Consider the following 21,327-nt stretch of genomic DNA (forward strand, 5'->3'; position numbering starts at 1 on the left):
CCTGCGGTTAGGGAGCATATAGGAGATGTGTTTGCATATTACCTTTTTTTTATAAGGTGGTTCACAGACACTAAGTGACTGCTACATCCATGGGAAAATCCAGGTAGATCAACCTAAAGGAATCTACCCGCCAGCGAAACTAGCAAGGCCTAACCCCAAGGGAATTGAGGAGATTTGACCTCGTGACCTCTTGATAGGCGAGTTACTTAGAAACAGGAACTCAACCAACCGAGTTATCCCTTGGGGCTGTCTACATATTACCTATAATACATATATAAACTAACCCAAGAAAAAAATGTTAACTAAACTATTACATATAAAAAAAAATATTATATATAATACATATAATCTAATCCAAGAAAGAAATGTCGACTTAGAAAGAAAATTGACAAGAAAACAATTTCTAAACTCAAGTAGAATAATCTAGCCTCAAGTCCTAAATTATAGAGTCTCTTTTTTTTTATAATTTATCAACTAAAGTATTGAGTTTATGTAAACACAATTGAAAGAGATGATCAAATCTAACTTCACACTTTTTTCCATTTCTAAATAATTCATTTTATTCATAGAGCATAAATATGTAAATATATGTTAAAAATTAAAATAAATGTATTTGCCAAACTAATAAAATTTCATGCCAACCAAATACTCCATAAGACAATTTCTTATAATTTTTGACTTTGACACATGACATGTAATAGGTACAAGTGCATTAAGAATGTTTATGATACAACACACTACATAAAACAATTTAATGCAAATTACAAAAGAGTTAAAATGTGTTTACTCACTTTAAATGCACTTTTCATCATGGATTTAATGTATGTATCAATGGTACATTGTTGAAACTTGGATATATATATATATATATATATATATATATATATATATATATATATATATATATATATATAGATATATATATAGGAAGTGTAAGTTACAAAATCATTAGTTAACTAATAAATTTAATAAGAATGGGAACTAAGATATATATAGTTTCCATGTCATTAAATTAAAATAATTTTACAAATATGAGTGTTGGAAATTTTAAGGAAAATTACATTTTGTAGATAAACTCAAGCCTTAAAAAGTTGTTGAGCATCACTCATATTATATTATTACGAAGAGCAAATTATGTTAAATAGTTATAGAACTATGTTATGTTATAGAGAGTGATATATATATATATATATATATATATATATATATATAACAAAAAAAAATCTTGTTTTGGACTTTTAATATAATTAATATTTTATTTAAGTACAATTAATTTTTTAAAATAAATTACAATATTTATTATTAAAAAAATATTTAAAAAAAAATGTATTTGATAAATAGACATTCACCATGAACAACCATTTTCATCATGTCAATCTCAAGCTCCTAATTTATTTATTTATTGGTTGTTTTATGTTTTGGAATCTTTTTGGGCATATTTCTTAACTGCATTTTAAATAACAAAAAAAATGAAAATTTATTTAACTAAATTTCTAAGAAAAACTTTAAAACCTAGAATAATTAAAAGATAATTTTTTTACAATAGAAAAATCATAATATTTTTTTCGTGGTTTTCAAGGGTTTTCTTTTTGGCTTGCTAAGTTTTTTGTGGTTTTCAAGGGTTTTCTTGGTGGTTATTTATGGTTTTCAAGGGTTTTCTTGGTTTTTTTTTTTGCTTTTCATGGTGGTTTTCGTGGTTGTTTTTTGTAGTTTCTGCATGATGGATTCTTATTTCAAATTAATTTATTATATTGTGCAAGAAAGAATAAATAAAAGAGACAAAAAGATAGGAAACCTACCTTGTCTTGAGCCTATGGGACATTGGCAATAAATAAAAGAGAAAAAAGATAGGAAACCTACCTTGTCTTGAGCCTATGGGACATTGGTAAGGTTGTTGCGTAGTTGGAGCGAGCTCATCCATCTTGGTCGAGCTTAGAAATCTTTTTTCGAGCTTCTTCTTACTTGCAATCCACACAAAATGGTTTGCGTAGACTGTGGCTAGGTCTTTTTTATAAGAAATCCTGGCTTGATCGAGCTCTACGACTCGATCGAGCTCCTATACGTAACGTTACGCATGAGCTCAATGGAGTGTTTTTTTAAACGTTTGATCAAGTTATTTCTTATCCCCCAAGCAACACGATTGATCGCTTTAAAATGGCTCGAACAAGGGCTTAAAATGGCTCGATCGAACTCCCTTTTTTCACCTAAACAAGCCCTCCCTTTCCTAAAAAGTGTAAACCGACTCCATGCGTAGACCCGTAAACAGTTTTCAACAATTGATATCTATTAATTGAAGTTCTTTTTTGTTGTCTCTCTATGACTTTGGTTTGAATCCGTGTTTCATTTCATTATTTCATAAATATGGATCAATATCATTAACTTACATTATCTTATTAACCTAAGTATTGAATTATTGAATTTTTGTGCTTGATTCCAATAAATATTATTATTGTAGATACAAGGTATGTGTATGCTAGCTACATACCCATATCTTGCATGAATACATTAGTATTCTAAAGCTTTAAATGTTAGGTGATTAAATAAATGCTTAAGCTTGATTAATGGTTAATATTAATTAATGTTTAATTAACCTTAAAATCTTAGTTTGTAATTATTAAATTATATTGGTATATACTTATTAATATTAAATTTATTAGATTCTTGTGAATACATAATTTTACTGATATGACCTATTATTTTATTATTATTTCATTTCCCAAAGTTTCACAAGTTGCTTCCTCAAACTTAATTTTGGATAAGATATAGCGGGGAAGTCAAGGTCATTAAATTAAAAATATGGGGGTGTATTCATGGCCTTAATGATAGGTGGTCGAGGTGTATGAATGGGGGAGACATAAAAGGAAGCAGGATGAGAGGATAAGGGAATCATTGATCTATATTTTTGGTATTAGAGGAAGGAATTAGAGGAGTACGGAAGGAATGAGAACTGAGGATATTGGTTTTGAGATTGACTTTTGTTGTGGTTGGAGAGTATTGGGCCTATTTTTTGACACACTATGATAGTCGTTGTTGGACTTAGGCTCTGAGGGCTAGGAACCCTATGGAGGTTCCCTAGGCTAAGAAGCTAATTAGACATTCCTAGTTGGAAATGTGGAAAATTCAATCAAACAGTCTTAATAGGAGCACCCTAACTAAGCCACTAGATCAAACATTCTTTCATTTTCTTTTTTATTTATGTAAAGTGATACAAATCAAATTCTTTACATCTTTAATATGTTGTAAATCAAATTTTATTTATATGCTATTGTCAAATAATTGTTGCATTATAAATATGTTATTTTCCTTCTTGTGAAATTATATGATAAATTTAGTTTTAGTTAGAGGGCCTTGATTGAGTCTCAACACTTGAAGAAGATGCATTTTTGACTCCTTGCATCAACTCTGTTTCCTTGCACCTTTGGAATTAAGGCATAACAAGTTGAACTAAATACCGTGAGAAGCTTCACTAAAATAATGTGTCCATACCACATTTCATAAGGCATCTTGCTCCCAAGAGCATGAAATCATCACCTATTTTTAACATATACTACTCATAGCATTGCATTAATCCAAAAACATAAAAATTTCATTTTTTAAAAATATCATTGAGCAAACCATATTTAAGGGAGTCCCTTTCATTCTGTTAACTACACCATTCCATTGATAATTGTATGAAATTGTGGTTTGATGTTGAATCCCGTGTTGGAAAAGATAGTTTGAAATTCTTTTGATGTATATTTTCCTATGTTACCAATACAAAGAGTGCTAATATGTGTTTGTGCTTCATTTTCAATCCATATGTGAAAATTTGTAAAAGATCCAAAAGCATGTGATTTATCTTTCAACAAGTACATCCAAGTTTTTTTGGTGTAATTATCAATAAAGGATATGATGTATTTATTTCCATTAGTATATAGAATGGGAAAGGGGCCACAAAAATAAAAATGTATCAATAGAAGTTTCCTACATGCCTAGAAGTGGAATCATATAAAGGTTGTTTTCTTTGTTTTCTAAGGAAACAAATATTGCATTGCTTTAGCTTCCTAGGAATAGTAGGAAAAATAAAAATACCATTCATTTTCAACAAACAAACAGTTATAATAATTAATTTATCCAAATTGGCATGCCATAAGAGACTATATCACAATGTATCTTCACCATGGTGTGGAAGGTATATAGAATATTTTTCATGAGTAGATGTCCCTTTCAATGTCAATAATCTTTCATCCTCCACTTCTATAATAATGAACATGTTCTTGGAAGTCTTCCTTATTTAAAATTTTACATCAAATATATGAATACAGTGGCTTTGGTATCAAATGTGCACAACATATAGCAAGTTCCTTTGTAGGTTGGGAATATAGAGAACATCATGTCGAAGAAAATCCAAGAACCTTGGCAATTTTATCTTAACAGTGCTAATTTTCAGAGGTTTTAGAATTATTCATTTGTAATATAGATTGTACTATCTACATTATCATTTAAAGCTTTAAATAAGTCTCTCCATAAGTTCATGTGGCATGTTGCATCTATTTCAAGCAGGAATGCATTCCTCCAATAAGTAAATGAAGTGTGAAATAAATCTTCATTTACTTCAATATAATCAATAGATTTAGATGCTTTACATTTCACCAGATCTTATGCTTTACCTTTTCTTATTTTTAATCCTACTTGCCTTTGCGTCATGTCCATTCTTGTCATAAGATACATAATGAAGATTAGATCTCTCAACGTGATTGTTCCTACCTTGTACCTCTGGAATTATTTCTTACACATCCCCTTTATTACCTTTTCCTCTAGAATAATCATGTGATTGATTCTTCCTTTTTGAGAAATGCACATAGCATCTCTAGTGGGGTGATTTGTCTTCTTTCCAAAAGGTTTCTACGTTATCAAAATTTTCCACTAGAGTCTTTTGTGAGAAACTTCATATGGCCACTAGCGTATAGGGATTGAAGGTAGTAATAATGTGTAGGATAGAGAGCCTTGATGAATTTTGTGAGATGAATTTGTATCTTTAATATATTGGTATGGATATCATGCATGATAGCTTTGATCATAGAAGCTAAAGGCATGGGATCATCATCCTTCAAATCTAACTTGAATATCTACGCCAACAATTCTATGAATTCCAATTGTAAGTGTCAGTCATACAAATATTTCAATTTATTTAAAGCATCAAAAGAATCTTTAATAGAAATAATGTTACAATTCACTTCTTCGCTTGCCCTCACAACAATCAAGGAATATGTTTTATTGTATTTTCTCTTCCATATGACAAGCTCTATATTTGCTATAGGTTTGATAGATACATTGTCATCATCTCGTTAACAACTACCATCCTATACATTTTTAAAAATCAGAGCATGTTTAATATTTCATTATTTTAGGGAAAAAAATTGATGCACCATGCTAACAATGGAAATGAGAGAATGCAATTTTAAATAGAGTTTTGAGTTGAACCCTTCCCCATGGATAGGACTATCAAGTTACGTGTCTTTGGCATAGGAAGGAGAGTCATTTGTTGAGTAAGCTATAAGTGCTACAATCCTCTAGAAATTTGAGTTTCAAAGTGGCACCATATATATCCTCCATGCCATGCTCTTCAACCTTTGTAAATATAATTCTTATGTTAGGGATTGATTCTACACCAAAAGCTATAAGAAAGGCAGGGGACCTCTTTCAAAGAAGAAACTCACACGTTGAAATTTCACCCAGTTTCTTATGAGGGAGTAGATTCCATCTTTTATTAGAGTGCCCTAGAGTGGAATCCCATTTGAATTATGTCTCTCTTTCCATATACAATCTCTAAAAAGCCAAGTAGGAAGATGCTTTCAAAATATCCGAGCATTTAACAATTCGCATAAGGAGATATGGATTTCCTCTTGATTATGGCGACTCACAAGAATGAATTCATGTTCTATGCATCTGAGACATGCACCTTGGAACTTATCATGGTTGAGAAGAAACCTTTAGAGAAGAGACCCTTGTGATTTCCCTTCATTCATTGTGGGGATGCATCTCCAAGTTTTTCAAACGTGTTATAAGAGAAGAACATAGACATAATATATAACCACTGAGTAGGCACTCAAATGGGGATGTTCCATGTGAAGGTCAAGAATCTCAAGTGGCATTCCAAACTAGAGAAATAACACATTGTTGATAGAGGGCTTGACAAAGATTCTTAGAAATGAGTAGAGAATGGTAGATATTTCTAGAAGAAAATCATGAAGTTATCAAAAAACCTAGGCTTTGATAGCACTCATAGGAAGAGAGAATGAATCTATGATTGAATAATTTTCATTAACTTATATAATGCATATGTACAAGAGAAAGTGACTTCAGGTTTCATCTTCTAAAAACTTTTAATGGATCCCTCAATTCACCTATAGTTCTTCATCTATTTCCTAAATATTTACCACATATCTCAGTCCCTAAAGACTAGATATCTAACATCTACTTTGTAACCTTTTTCCAATAATTATCACTAAATGTAATTATAAAATTATTGTGAAATTGCAATTTTCCTTTATTTAAATTATATTCAAAATGCATAAATAAATTCAATAAAATAAAAAAACTCATATTACACTCAAAATATATAATCTTCGCAATTCCAATGATTCTTTTAAATTTTTAATTTCACTTAAACAACCCAAAAAAAACTATTACGGAAAAATCTCAATCAACTGAGGAAAAATCACAAAGTATGCATGGCTAACAACAAAACAAACGAATTTAGAAAAAATAAAACAGAGAAAACAAAACAAGCTAGAAAAAACAAAAAAAGAGAAAAGAGAAAAAGCTTAAGATAAACCTATGAAGACATGATAATATTCAATTTTCATACAACAGTGAATCCATTCTAATATTCATTTCGCATACAACGGTAAGTCGATTATTAACCCTAAAGAATTTATTAATCCTTTTGGTAACATGCATTATATAAATAATAAAAATGAGTTGACTTTGTTACACAACACTAAATATTTTATGTTTTCAACGGTCATTGGTGAATATAAATAACATTAATCTTTGTGTTAACTAACGGTCATTGCGGTCTGGAGACTTAAGCGACTTGAACATGCTTGAAGATTGCTGGGTTTGCACTTTTGATTATGTGGGTAAATTCAAAGACCCGATTAGTGAGGGATACTTTATCTAAATTTTAAAATCAGGATACGCTGTCGACGACTCTCAAGTGAGCGCGGGCGCTCCTGTCCATTCGTCCTTTAATTCACAGGCGGAGGCAGCGGGCAGGCCCATTTTGGAAACCTTGTGCAAAATTTGTGACCTCCGCATGTCAAGAAAACAGAGTGGAATAACGAATGACGCTTATCGCCCGCCATCAGAGCAGGGCGCTTTTTCGGGAGCCAAAGGCATTCAATATATCTACTTCTTGTATCATATATTTAAATTGAAATCATGGATTGAGCCATAACATTAATTACGTAAATAAAATATATTATTGAATAAGAAATATAGTTATTTAAGTAAATAGAATGTTATAAACACTAAATTAAAAAAGAAAAAATATATAAACCAACATTCCAATATATTACAAATATCAACATTTAATATTATATATTTTTATTTCTATTAAAAATTATTATTATATTTTTTAATTAATTAACATTATAAATACTCTTAATATGTATTATCAGTTGATTATTTGAAATAGTATGTATTATGTATTAATTATTACTTATTTAAAATAAATATATAATATTTTAATAGTTCATATTTAAGTTTTTATATTTATATACGTTCTAGTTAAACTATGTATAACATTATATTAAAAATGTAATATACACAAAGGAAGTTATTTTAGGGGAATGAAATTATGGCCTGGAATAATTCAAAACTTTAAATGAAATAAAATAATAAATATAATATAATTTAAAAGTATAAAATATTAATAATAGTACATTGGATATTGAGATATTGTCAAAGTCTATAACGAGAAACTCTAAGACGAGGACAAGTATGGAGCTGTTAAATAAATAGATAAAATAGACTATGACGTACTGAACTAATAGATGAAATTGCTTTTTGGCCTAAATAAAATAATATAATTTTTAGCAAGATCGTGATTTCTTGTTGTTTAAAATACATTTTTAAATTAAACGCATAAACTTATTAATCACATCCGAAAAGCCCAGAGGCATTCTAGCTTTGCAAACAAAAAATTAAACTTATAATTTAAAAGAACTTGTAAGTATTTTGATAAAAATTGACGAGAAATAATGCTCGGAAAAAAGATAGTTTTGTCTATTAGGTGGAATAAGCTTCAATTAAAGTGTTGTTGAGTAATGAATATTATTACACACATTAATAATGAAGTAAATTAAAAAATGAATATTTATTTATAGAAAACTGAAATTTTCTTATATTTTAATAAACCTACCCTCGTACATTATCATTATATTATATTGTAATATGATCATGGTTTACATTAATTATAATATAATTAATTCACACTTTACACATACAGAAAAGAGAAATTAGATTAAATGAAGTAAAATAATAAATATAATATAATTTCAAAATATTAATAATAACAGTTTACATATACCTAGAAACTAGACTAAATGAAATAAAATAATGAATATAATAATATATGGATAACAATACGGAGAAAATGGAGAAACTGTCAAAGCCGTAAAACGAAGAATATAATAATATATTGATAACTATAGGGAGAAAGTGGAGAAACGGTCAAAACCCTAAAACGAAGTTGCCAATCTTTTTTACTATAAATATAATAATATATTGATAACAATAGGGAGAAAGTGGAGAAACGGTCAAAACCCTAAAACGAAGTTGTTGCTAATTTTTTTAACTATAAATGTAGAAGAGGTTGAGGGGTTGTGGTACACTGTACTTTCGGTTTAGGAGTTGTGGTACACTGTAGTTTCTCTAACTCCAATAGAAGAGTTTATGCCCTTGGTTGGTTTCGAAAATGAGATTCTCTTTTAGTTATGTGATCACACTTGTAATTCTATGCAAATGGGTGGCTGTGACTAATGGCTGGCAGCCGGCCACTGCAACTTGGTATGTAGATTTCTACATGGATTCGGGAGTGACGGTAATTGCAATATTGCATTGTAGTATTATATATTATATTATATACAAATTGGAATGAAAGAGAAAATGAAATTGTATTTCTAATTTTGTTGCACTGCAGGAGGCGCATGTGGATTCGGAGGCATAGTGAAAGGATCCCCTTTCAATTCAAAAATAGCCGCAGGAAGTTCAGTCCTGTTCAAAGGCGGACAAGGCTGTGGAGCTTGCTATCAAGTAAAGTGCACTGAGAGCGGCGTTTGTTCTGGAAAGCCGGTGACTGTGGTGATCACTGATGAATGTCCAGGTGGCGGAGTCTGCGGAGGTGGCAAAACACACTTTGATTTCAGTGGTGCCTCCTTTGACAGCATTGCAGCTCCCGGTAAAGATGCAGACCTCCGTAAGATTGGAATCGTGCCTATATCATTCCAACGGTATTTTATATCTACTCTACTGAATTAACCCCCCATCAATAACAATTTGGCCCATTTATAATTTCAATTGTTTTTGACATAAAACACACTTGATTTTTGTTGGTTATGCAGGGTGCCTTGCCAATACTCGGGGATGAATGTTGCCTTCCACGTTGACGCAGGAACCAATAATTTCTCTTTCGCGGTATTTATTCAATATCAAGCAAGAGATGGTGATCTTGCAGCAGTTGAGCTACAACAGGTATTCTGCGCATATATATACCCAAGTTTTATGATATATACACAGATTCATACTTTGTGTATATATACGATCAGAGAGAGATTTATATAAGAGCTGGGATTTTGTGTCATATCATCTCCGTTTTGCTTTATTTGATTTTGATGCAGGCAAACTCTAAATCATGGCAAAAGATGACACATAATTGGGGTGTAAACTGGGTTCTCAATAGCCCTAACCCTCTCCAAGCGCCTTTCTCTATTCGATTGACCTCTCTTTCCGGCAAAAAAACGCTCACGGCAAACAACGTTATCCCGAAAAATTGGGAACCCACTGCTACATACAAATCGAATGTCAACTATCACTAAGGTTCAATTGCACCCACTGCTCTCACTCTATGACAGGCATGCCGCACACGCGTTGATATTTTGTTTCTTTGTAAAGAAATTTTGTGTGTATATCATTAGCAACAGTGCTCTACTCCCTTGGAGTGTAAGAGTCCGCTATATAGTCTTGTTTCCTGGTATATAGTCTTGTTTCATTTAAAAACTACGGATCACAGAAAAGACAGGGTTCAAGAGTGCTTATTTATTAAATAGTTAATTTTATCTTTAATATCACATTGTTTTTTATATAGAGAGATAGAGTAATTAACAGTAAAACAAATTGAGTGCTTTATGCATTTTAGTACCAGTTAGTTGTGTAATTTTTATCGAATTGAGTGTTTTATGCATTTTAATACCAGCTAGTTGTGTAATTCATATCGAATTGACACATAACATTTAAAAATAATTTGATAATGAAGTTTAATATGAACAAGGTGTGTAATTCATTATATGCTCGTGGTATTTAAAAACATATGTATAAATAAAAAAATATTCCAATCATAAATAAATGTTTCAATGTCCATATTAAGTAATACAATTTTGTATCAATTTTAATTTGAAACATAAGTAATTGGAATTATTATTATTATTATTAACAATAAAAATAATGTGAGATAAATAAATGGACACAACAGTGTAAATTAAATGATCCATGAATAAGACATGTGTCAATTTATAATAAACATCCAAACACTTCATTTCATTATAGATGACATGTTACAATTTTTTTAAAAAGAATGATAAGAACTAATTAAATTATTATTATTATTTATAAGAAATTAATATATAAGTCAAACATATATACATTTAATAAAACATGGAATATTAATCTTAAACTTGTTTTACACCACAAATAAAGATATTTTATTCATTTTACTTATATGCATATCTTATATCTTACCCCACAAACAAGGAAATCTTAAACATCAGTTTCACTTTTAAAAGTTATTCTTAAAAGTAAATTATTATTATTACTATTGAACCGATTGTTATTTATTTATCTAGGATGGTGGGAGTGGGGGTTGTTTTTCACCCCAAAAGACTTAAAAAACATCTCATGCTTGGAAATTGAGACCTAACTAAAACAACTAGCCAAAGGATCTAGCTCATAATCTAAATTCACTCATAATGATCACCCTTAGCCTTGGCTTTCTTCCAAAACATAATAAATTGAAAAATATATCTTTTAGAAAAATCACTTTGTAAGTTGTTGGATGTTCTTCCCTAGAGTAATCAAGAATTAGACAAATTGTTCATTAAAAGGGCTAGTTTGGAAACATGAATGATATGGATCAATTGACTAAGTCAATATGCCATATCCCCTAATGCTCCTCCTTCCATGGGAATGGATAAGTTATTACTATGTTTATTTTTTAATTTTTTTGTTACTACTATGTTTTAATTTGGTAATGTAAGTATTATTTTATTATTTTTAAATGTAACATTATAGGATAATATCGCGCCTTTATTGGACTGTAGAGAGACCTATTGGTGCAATTAAATTGTTAATCCATTTTTATATATGAAAATATTAAATTTAAATCACTGATTGACAAATCCATTTTTATATATGAAGATATTAAATTTAAATAAGTGCTTGACTGAATTCACAAGGCTCGAAAAGGTTTTAATATTCATACTCACTTAAGAAGCCATACAACGGTATTTGTCAATGCATTGTAAGTCATCATGTCACTTGTAAGGATCTAAACCTAGGTGGGGAAGATTACAACTATTTTTCTAAACCACCAAAGATAACCCTACTTGATTGATTATTATTAAGTATACTAGGAACGTTGATAAAAGTTTCCTTGTAAGCTTATTCCTCCACCTTTTCCATTTTAAACACATCTAGTTGATTGGTTGTTGTTAAGTATACTAGTAATGCCAATAAAATTGCCTTGTAGGCTTATTCCTCCACCTTTTCCACTTTAAACACATCTGTTGGAAGAAATTCTTCCATGTCATGTGCAGCTGTCATTAGCAGTTACGAGGAGTCAGTCTAGAAGTTGTTATTTCTAATGTATGAGTTCTAGTCTTGATCTACATGTGTTGAAGTCAATAATTTGTGTCCTATATATATGTAACCTTTGTTATCAATAAAAATATCTAGGTGTGATTTATTGTGTGTAATAAATCGCTCTCTGATCTCTCTCTATTTTATAGCATGGTGTCAGAGCCAATTTTGGCTTGACTCCTTCACGAGAGGGCTAGGAAAATGTGAGATAGCCTTGAATTTTATTCCTCTGTAAATAAATAGGAGATCGTGTTGTGTAGATGTATGCACTATGTTTAGATTGGATTTGAGAGTAAATTGTGTTGGTGATGCCAACCTTAGCCGACAATACCCACAGTGTGCATATAAAATGCATAATCTATTATGTCCCATGAATTTTAATAAGCGTGCCTCCTCAAACCTTCACAAATTGAGGCTTTAGGCTTCTTAATCTTAGTATATATATATATATATATATATATAGGATAATTGGTAACTGGTGAGAGTTATCTTGAACAAGGCCCAGGATCAAATCCAACTAGCTACCACTATAAACCTAGGCTAATCCAACTAGCTGCCACTATAAACCTAGGCTAGGTGCAATAGCTTGCAAGCCGCACACAATAGTAATTAACTTATGCCTCAACAAGAGCTGAGACGTCCGCTCAGGGGTCGCCTACTCTTCTACTCTTCTAGCCAAGACACAACAGGCCATATACTCAGGACACAACAGGCCATATACTATAGTAATTAACTTATGCCTCAACAAGAGCTGAGACATCCGCTCTTCTAGCCAAGACACAACAGGCCATATACTCAGTGAGACTAAACTTACCGTTAAACCCCATAGATATATATACTTTGCCCCAGAAGTCGCCTACTCTTCTAGCCAAGACACAACAGGCCATATACTCAGTGAGATTTGAACCTCCATCTGGTGGATTTCACCCAACTAAACTTACTGTTAAACTTCATAGATATATATACTTTGCCCCTTAATTTAAGAACGAGAACCTGACCCTTAATATATCTACTAAGAATATATAAATCTTAGTAGATATATATACTCTTAGTAGATATATTAAGGGTCGGGTCGTCGTCCTTAAATTAAGGGGCAGAGCAGGGCGCTTTTTCGGGAGCCAAACGCATTCAGTATAGTTTAATGTTGCAATCTCCAAATATTTAGAGACTGTAGTTCTGAATCTTTTGGAATTCAATGGAAAAATGGACTTTTTTCTCTTTTCACAGGAGGCATGAAGGAAAATTAGTGGAGTAATGGGACTCTCAAGTCATCATGGGTCGCTTTCTCGGCAGGGTTTTGGGAATGATTATTTATTTTATATAGTTGTGGTTATATTATTGAAATCACTAATAAATTTATGTTAATATAATTTATTAATTTTTAATTAGAAAAATGAGAAGAATTTATATATATAGAGGAATTCATTAAAATTTAGTAAAAAAATTTCAAGAATATTTTTGTTAAAATATAATTTTGAATACATAAATATATTTAGCACTCTTAAAATATTCAAATTATACAGATTAAACAATTTAAACTCAAATTTTTAAAAATCTCTATCAAATTTTGGTTAAAATTAACAAAAAAATATCCATAAAATCATTTCCTCTATAAATTAGACTATATATAATTTTAATTTCAAATACATTTTAATATAAATTTTCAAAATTATTAAAATCAGATTTAGAATAAAAATATTATTTATAAAAAAAAATATTTATTTGAATTTTACATTAAGAAAGATAGTTATATGGCTGAATGTTTTTGTCTTTATTCTTTAAAAAATTCTAAATTTAATATTTTTTTGATAAAATTTTAAATTTTGAATTTTATAATCTATTAAATATATTATAAGAGATTTTTAAAACAATAAATTTATTTATATGTTTAAAAATATAATTTAAATAATAATAAAAAATTATTATTCCATCAAAAATTATATTAAGAAATTTATTTAAAAAAAACTAAATATTTCAAGTATACTTACATAAAATCGAAATTATAAAATTATAAATATATCAAATAAAAATCCAAATTAAAAATATATAAAATAAGAATGGGTTTCTTATGAACGCTTAAAAATAAATAACAATTATTGTATAGTTTGTCCTTGTTTGGTAAACTATAAAGGTTGGTTCATATAATATCTCTAACATTAATGAATAATAATTAATATGGTAATTTATAAAGTTTAAGCTATAATATTTTCATAAAAAGAGTTTATAAACTTAAACCAATAAATGAGAATGAATAGTTGAGATAGGTTTTATTTAAAATTTATTAATCTAAATTATACAAATTTTGTATTTTTATTTATATATTTAAATTATTTTTTATACAACTATCAATTGCTTATTAGATAATTCAAAAATGATCAATTATAATAAGATATCTATCAATCCCTAATCTCTTTCTATGAATTTTAAAGAAGAGAAACATCTACACCTCACATATTACATAATATTATAAAATAATATTATAAACGACAAATTATTCCATAATATCCTACAAATATGTTTTCTTTTAAGATCACACATAGTTTAAATTTATATATTTTTAAATTTCAAAAATAATTATTTATATTATAAAAGTAAATTAGATGAGAAAAAGCGAAAAGTAACCTCTAAACCTAAAAACTGGGAACCTATTAAAAAGGTTAAAATTGAACTTCAAATTCTACTCCTTCACACTGTCATGGGAAGTTGGAACGGAAACCTCAAATCTTTCCCCGATCACTTCGGAGATCATGAAGGCACCTCCCAATAGACTTTCCCACGACGCTGCCTGCCAGAGGCCGATCTCTTTCACCGTTAAATAAATGAAAAAATTCGTAAGAAGTCGACTCGTTGCGATACTGCTGCAAATAGGAAGCGCTCTGTGTGAATCCTTCGCTTCCTATCTGCTGATGTTGTAACTGCAAAGCACCTCTCTATGAAAGTACGTGATACGATGGCAGTTTTCTATAACGCGACTTTTTGAAAGGCTTTTCCGCTGGTTTTTTCGATCGAAATCCTGCAGGAATTTGTTGGAATCGCAAGTTTGATAGCTAGTTTCTGCACAATGAAACCGTCCTAGGGGTTTTCGAGGGTGCTGAATCCAAATATGCAGTTAAAAAACCATTTTAACTGCAAGAAATCAAGATTTAACCTCAATTTCTTCCGCCGGATTCCGTCACCGATATATCCAAAAAGTCGCATTATAGACAACTCCGATACGATGGGCAAAATTGGATATGGTAAATGGGGTTGTTGGACAGCAGCACTAGGCGTGCTTTTGTGTTTCGTGGGTGCAACCACTGCTCAACCAGGCCATTCAACATTCTATATTGAAGACACGGAGTAATTTCATTTGAATACATTGTATTATTATTGCGCTCATTGTTTATTTGTTTTGCTATTCGGTTAATAAGATATTGTTTTACTGATTAATGTCTGGGGGTATAACAGGATTTGTGAGTATTGATTGCGGAAGTAGTACAGATTACAGTGACATAAACAATATAAGATGGGACGTCACTGATGATAATTACATTGACCACCTCGGTCAGAGAGCAAACATAGGGAATGTGAGTAAGAAATCCTATGGTCTACGCTTCTTTCCAAAGCCTCTCAACAAATCTTGCTATCACTTGCCTGTAGAACCTCACGTGCCTTACCTCGCAAGGTTATCGTTCTCGACATTATGGTCCATTGTTAGAAATTACAGTGGACTCCAAACAGATATAAGCTTCGCTTTATCTATTGAAACAAACGGTACGTTGTATATGAGAAACCTAACAGTCGACCTATAAGGAAGTTATGCTGAAAGGATATTGGCTAGTTCTGGCACAGTCCTATATATTAAACATATAAATTAAAGAAATTAAAAATATAAATTATGAAAGAGATTAAATTTTAATGGCTTTATTTAAATAATATTAATCAATTTATAAATACATATAATATTTAATGTAAAAAAGGTTGATTTAATTATTTTTTTAAATAAAATTAACTTAAAGACATAACCTAAATTAAATATTTCACAACCCAATTTAATCTAAAATAAACATATATAGTTTATATGAACGTTTGAAATAATTTTTTGGCTTTTAAAATACTTACATCTTAAAATTTTAATTATTTGAAAATAACATATCAAAATATTATTATAAATTTATATTAAAATAACAATAATTAATAAATAAATAAAATTTTATTTAATTTTAAATTAAAAACAAAAATATTAATTAATTAATTTAATAATTAATAAATAAATAAAATTTTATTTAATTTTAAATTAAAAACAAAAATATTAATTAGTTAATTTTAATCTATTTTTAAGCGAATCTTTAATTTATCAAGCCTTTTAAAAAATTAGTTTAGAATATTGAATTATAAATATTATTTTTAAACAATATAATATTTAATATTTATAATAACATCTTAATATAAGCTAAGAGGGTCATCAACCCCACCCTTGAAGATCAAAAGTATCTCTCTATTTTAACTAGTTCAAAGAAGAAAATTAATATAGCAAAGATTAGAACGAATTCTCATGAGCTCCATAGTGAAACTGGCCGTTGGACAGTTCCTAAAACGCCATGGATAGAAAGGATCTGCCATATTTGTGAGAGTAAGGGCATCGAGGATGAAAACCACTTCCTCTTAGAGTGCCCTGCATACAACCACATTAGATCTCAATTTCACAATCTTTGTTACAATACTGACCTTCCTACCCTTTTACAATGCCAAAATTATAGTGAACTCGGGAGGCTTCTCTCCAAGCTTTTTGAGCATAGGAATAAAATCTTAAATCAAAATAAATAATTTGTCTTTGTAGGTCCGATAGATCAGTATTTGGTCTCAGTGGACGTTAACCATTATCATCATCATATTATAATAATAACGTTATAATATGAGTTGACAATATTATTTCGAAAAACTATCATCATCATATTATAATAATAACGTTATAATATGAGTTGACAATATTATTTCGAAAAACTATTACCGGTTTATAACGTCTCTTTGGGTAAAATATTATCTGTATATATAACCAGAATATAGAGATTTATGCACTTCAATTTGTGAGTTCGAAAGAAATACACAATCTTTGATGAAACGGTCATTTATAAATCTCAAGTCCATTTGATATAATCCATCATGGTGCTGGTTAACTAGAGACGCTCGAATCCTTAAATTTAATTTTATGTATTGTTTTTCATTTTGTGCTTTTCAATTCTTTGTTTTCATTTTTAAATAAAGTTAGACTGGGTAAGTATTAAAAAACAGGATTGTCAATGGTCGATTAACCAGGTCACTCGACAATAACAATCTCATGGGACCTTTGCCAGACTTTTCGAATTTAACAAAGTTGGAGAGACTGTAAGTTGGTTGTCGATATAAATTTTTCAGTGTCTTTTCTGCAGACTTTCACCAAACATTTTCAGTAAAGATTGGTTATCCACCATTTTCTTTGTGACACAGACATTCAGAAAACAACAACCTCAACGGTAGTCTTCCAGACTAGCTATCTGCACTTAAAAACCTTTAAGAGTTGTAAGGCTTCTTTGCCCTCCTATTTTCTTATGCAAATTCTACGTTATATCGATTTTTAATCTTTATCTGAATATTACAGGTTTGTAAAAAATAACAATTTCAGTGGTGAAATTCCTCAAAAACTACTGCATAACCCTTCATTGACACTCAACTAATCAAATATCTATTTATATTATATACCTCCAACATTTTGAATGCCAAAGACAATTATTATTAATCCAGTTGAAATTCTAATTAATCTGACTGAAAATCTCTTTCTTTCATCTGTACCAGATACTCTGGAAACCCCCGCCTATCTATTATTGATTCCATGGAACATAAACCTCCGAATCCTAGAAGCAAGAAATTGAGGGAACAACTTACCCTCGGAATAACACTCAGTGGAGTTCCAATCATCGGACTATTGTATAGGAAAAAGAAAGCAACTGAAAGCAATGGGGTGGAAAATGTCGTGCACTTTATCCCCAACGAATGGATTGATGCAACGAATATGGTACCAAATTCAGCAAAGTCCTGTGCCTTCACTCTAGATCAGAGATGACTGCCACACAAAAATTTAGTGCGAAAATCGGAAAAGGGGGCTTTGGCTCTGTGTTCTTTGGTAAATTGCCGGAAGGAAAGGCTATTGCCGTAAAAGTTCTCTCCTTGTTCTCCAAGCAAGGAGTTCACCAGTTCCTAAACGAGGTAATTCTGAGTTTCTGTTTTTCCATTTGGACATAGTATCACACTTCAATTTCTAGTGGCTTTAAACATATTCCGAGATAAGCATGTAGAGTAAAATTTATGACTCCGGGTTCATTTGATGAACAGATTGATGTTCTCTCCAGAGTTCATCACGAGAACTTAGTGACTTTACTGGGATATTGTAATGAATCCAAAGAACTTATGATAATCTACGAGCACATGTCCGGAGGGTCCTTGAGGGATCGCGTTTATGGTAAATATATATATATATATATATATATATATATATATAACTTTCTCATAAATATAATGGTGTCCAAAGGTAACAATTCTTACTTTCCAAGGGATCGCCTTTATGGTAAATATACATAACTCTCTAGTAAATATAATGGTGTTCAATTCTCATTTAGCTTTTACTTTCCTTTCCCAGGTCCTAACACAGGTTCGGAACTAAATTGGAAAACAAGGGTGAAAATAGCTTTAGATGCAGCACAGGGTAGTTTTTTCATGTCCTCTTTGTTGTGATGTATTTTATTAGAATTGATGTATTTGATTAGAATTTAAACGTTGGTAGATGTAGACTCTATGCTTCAGAAGGAAAACGACATATTTTTCAAGCAATTTCTTATGTAGCTTTCTATTTTATCTCTAAAAGGCAATTAATGCATAACAAAATGTTTGCCATTTTTATTCGAAAGATTGGAATACATGCACGTAGGTTGTACTCCGAAGATTATTCACAGGGATGTGAAAACAGCAAACATTCTTCTAGACAACAATTTAAAAGGAAAACTTGGGTAACTTTGGTCTTGGATGGATGAGGAGGATGGTGAGGCTTCTCATGTTACCACTAGGGTGAAAGGAATGGCGTGATACCTTGATCCAGAGTATATCACACATAACTTGTACTCTCTTTAAAATATTAGTGATGGTGAAGGAATTGAATTGTATTTGTTGTAGAATCTCATTCTTTCATTTTTCTTGCCATTCTTAGCCCATATTATTTTTTTATTTTATTTTATTTTAATTTTTTAGTTTAACAAATACTTTAGCACTCAAAGGTTGACTTAAAGAGTGATTTGCCATTCTTAGCCCATATTATTTTTTTATTTTATTTTATTTTAATTTTTTAGTTTAACAAGTACTTTAGCACTCAAAGGTTGACTTAAAGAGTGATTTACATAGTTTTGGAGTAGTTTTGTTAGAGATCATATGCGGTAGACAACCTATGGCTTATACGAAGGCTGCTTATGGTTTATACGAAAACCACCGAAAAGTCTAAACGTTTATTTGGTGAGATCCGAAGGTTAAGATATGTGCTCGTTTGTTATTCATCGCGTCTCTCAATCTCAAAATTTGAAAATAGAGACGAACGGTTGTTTTGTTTTCATTTCTAGTACTTTATTTTAAGTTTTATGGGAATTTATGATTTGTTTTTTAAAGGAGTTATAAGTTCATTAAGTAATATGTCATGCTTAATATAATAGACTAGTGTTTAAATGAGAAACATCAAATTTGTTTTGGGAGTCATTATTTTCTTCACTTACATTTTCTTTATTTTGAAAATTTCCCAGCGTTAGCTTCAAAAAAGTGCTGAAATTTTTATGGGAATGGAAGGTGAAGGGTGAAATAAATATAGTTAAATTAGATATAAAGGTGATATTGTTGGTATCAGAGAATGTAGATCACATCACAAATTCAGGATTTACATTGCCAAAGAAAGTATTTTATACATCATGATGAAGCTTCTCGATTCTAGATGTTGGTGACAGTAGCTTCTTGGGGAAGCTATCTGAACACTCTAGAAGGTGCGAGACTTCCTCCTGAAGTCTCGAGAAGACTTCCTACCTAACACAATTAATACATAAGGTGGTTGGAATTAATGTTTTCCAACACTCCCCCTTAATTCCTACCATAATATAAACACACAAAATATCCTATAGCATAATACATAAGACACAAACATATTCTTAATTGACACACCTAACGCACCTGCTAGTCTAAGTCTCAACTAGGCTCCTTCAATTGCTCTTTGCTTACACGCTTAACAACCTCTTCTTGATTGGGATACAAGGCAACATCCCAAACAATGAAAACAAGGTAATCTGATCATGCTCTCCCCACTTTCCATCACAAGGAGCCTTGTAAAGTATGCGACCAACTTTCTCTTCATCCACTGATATGCACTCATCTTCGAACATGTGCAGCTTCTGAACAACATCCATGGTCGTATCCTCCACTGTAGTAGCCATCATAGAAGCAGATCCAATCAAATTTCTAACAATTGGGTTCGGGGAGAAGCAATTTCTTCTCTCGGTGATTGCAGGAACATGTGGAATAAACCGCACCTACTAATATTCATGGTCATCAATAAAACCATTATGTTTATCGACTAATTCTTCTAACTCAAAAATACTACCTGAATAAAAAATACTACCCGGCGCAAAAATACTTCCAAATGGACTCTCTGAAAAATCATCATCAAAAAGATCACTATCAAACATTATTCCACTTATTTATTAGGTTGGTCAAGAGCACACATATACTCTTTCAACAAACACAGGAGCTAACACTCATCCACGCCTCAAAGCTTCATGATCTTGTCTGCGAACCCCCTTCTAGTTTAATTGTAAGTCTACAACAACAACCAAACAACATTGGTTCACGGCAAGTGTTAGCTTGGATCCCAGCAGCCACACCAAAATTCAACCACCACAATTTTAATTTTACCCACCGTGTAAATTAACAATTCCTTTTTTAAACTCCTTTCACCAAAAAAACTTTATTTCTCCTCTTATCTCTCCACATGCAATTTGTTCTCCACGAATTCAATATTTATAACACCTTTACCATTTACCTTATTAAACTTCAGCCACAAAAACGTTATGCCACAAGTTTCATTACTTTGAAAAGTAACTAAGAGTGGACTATTCCACGTGGTAAATAAATGCTCACGAATAATTAAGAAATGGTGATTTTTTGCATGAC

The 21,327-nt window shown here is 30.7% G+C and overlaps 2 protein-coding genes across 2 annotated transcripts in view; one reads left to right on the forward strand and one right to left on the reverse strand.

The window, feature by feature from the left end:
• LOC149159369 (expansin-B16-like) overlaps positions 1-10,082 on the forward strand; it is a 50,839-nt gene extending 40,757 nt beyond the window's left edge. Inside the window, exons 2-5 of the mRNA XM_089434276.1 lie at positions 7,179-7,379; positions 9,188-9,497; positions 9,609-9,738; positions 9,885-10,082. Of these exons, the coding sequence (XP_089290402.1) occupies positions 7,179-7,379; positions 9,188-9,497; positions 9,609-9,738; positions 9,885-10,082 (839 nt within the window). The remainder of the gene's footprint in view (positions 1-7,178; positions 7,380-9,187; positions 9,498-9,608; positions 9,739-9,884) is intronic.
• Positions 10,083-20,375: 10,293 nt separating this feature from the next.
• LOC149159370 (uncharacterized) overlaps positions 20,376-21,327 on the reverse strand; it is a 28,702-nt gene continuing 27,750 nt past the window's right edge. Inside the window, exon 2 of the mRNA XM_089434277.1 lies at positions 20,376-20,687. Within this exon, the coding sequence (XP_089290403.1) occupies positions 20,376-20,687 (312 nt within the window). The remainder of the gene's footprint in view (positions 20,688-21,327) is intronic.

Source organism: Pinus tabuliformis, chromosome 5_2 (genome assembly GCF_031772625.1).
Source record: "Pinus tabuliformis cultivar Carrire ecotype Pingquan chromosome 5_2, CPIR1, whole genome shotgun sequence".
Classification (NCBI taxonomy): domain Eukaryota; kingdom Viridiplantae; phylum Streptophyta; class Pinopsida; order Pinales; family Pinaceae; genus Pinus; species Pinus tabuliformis.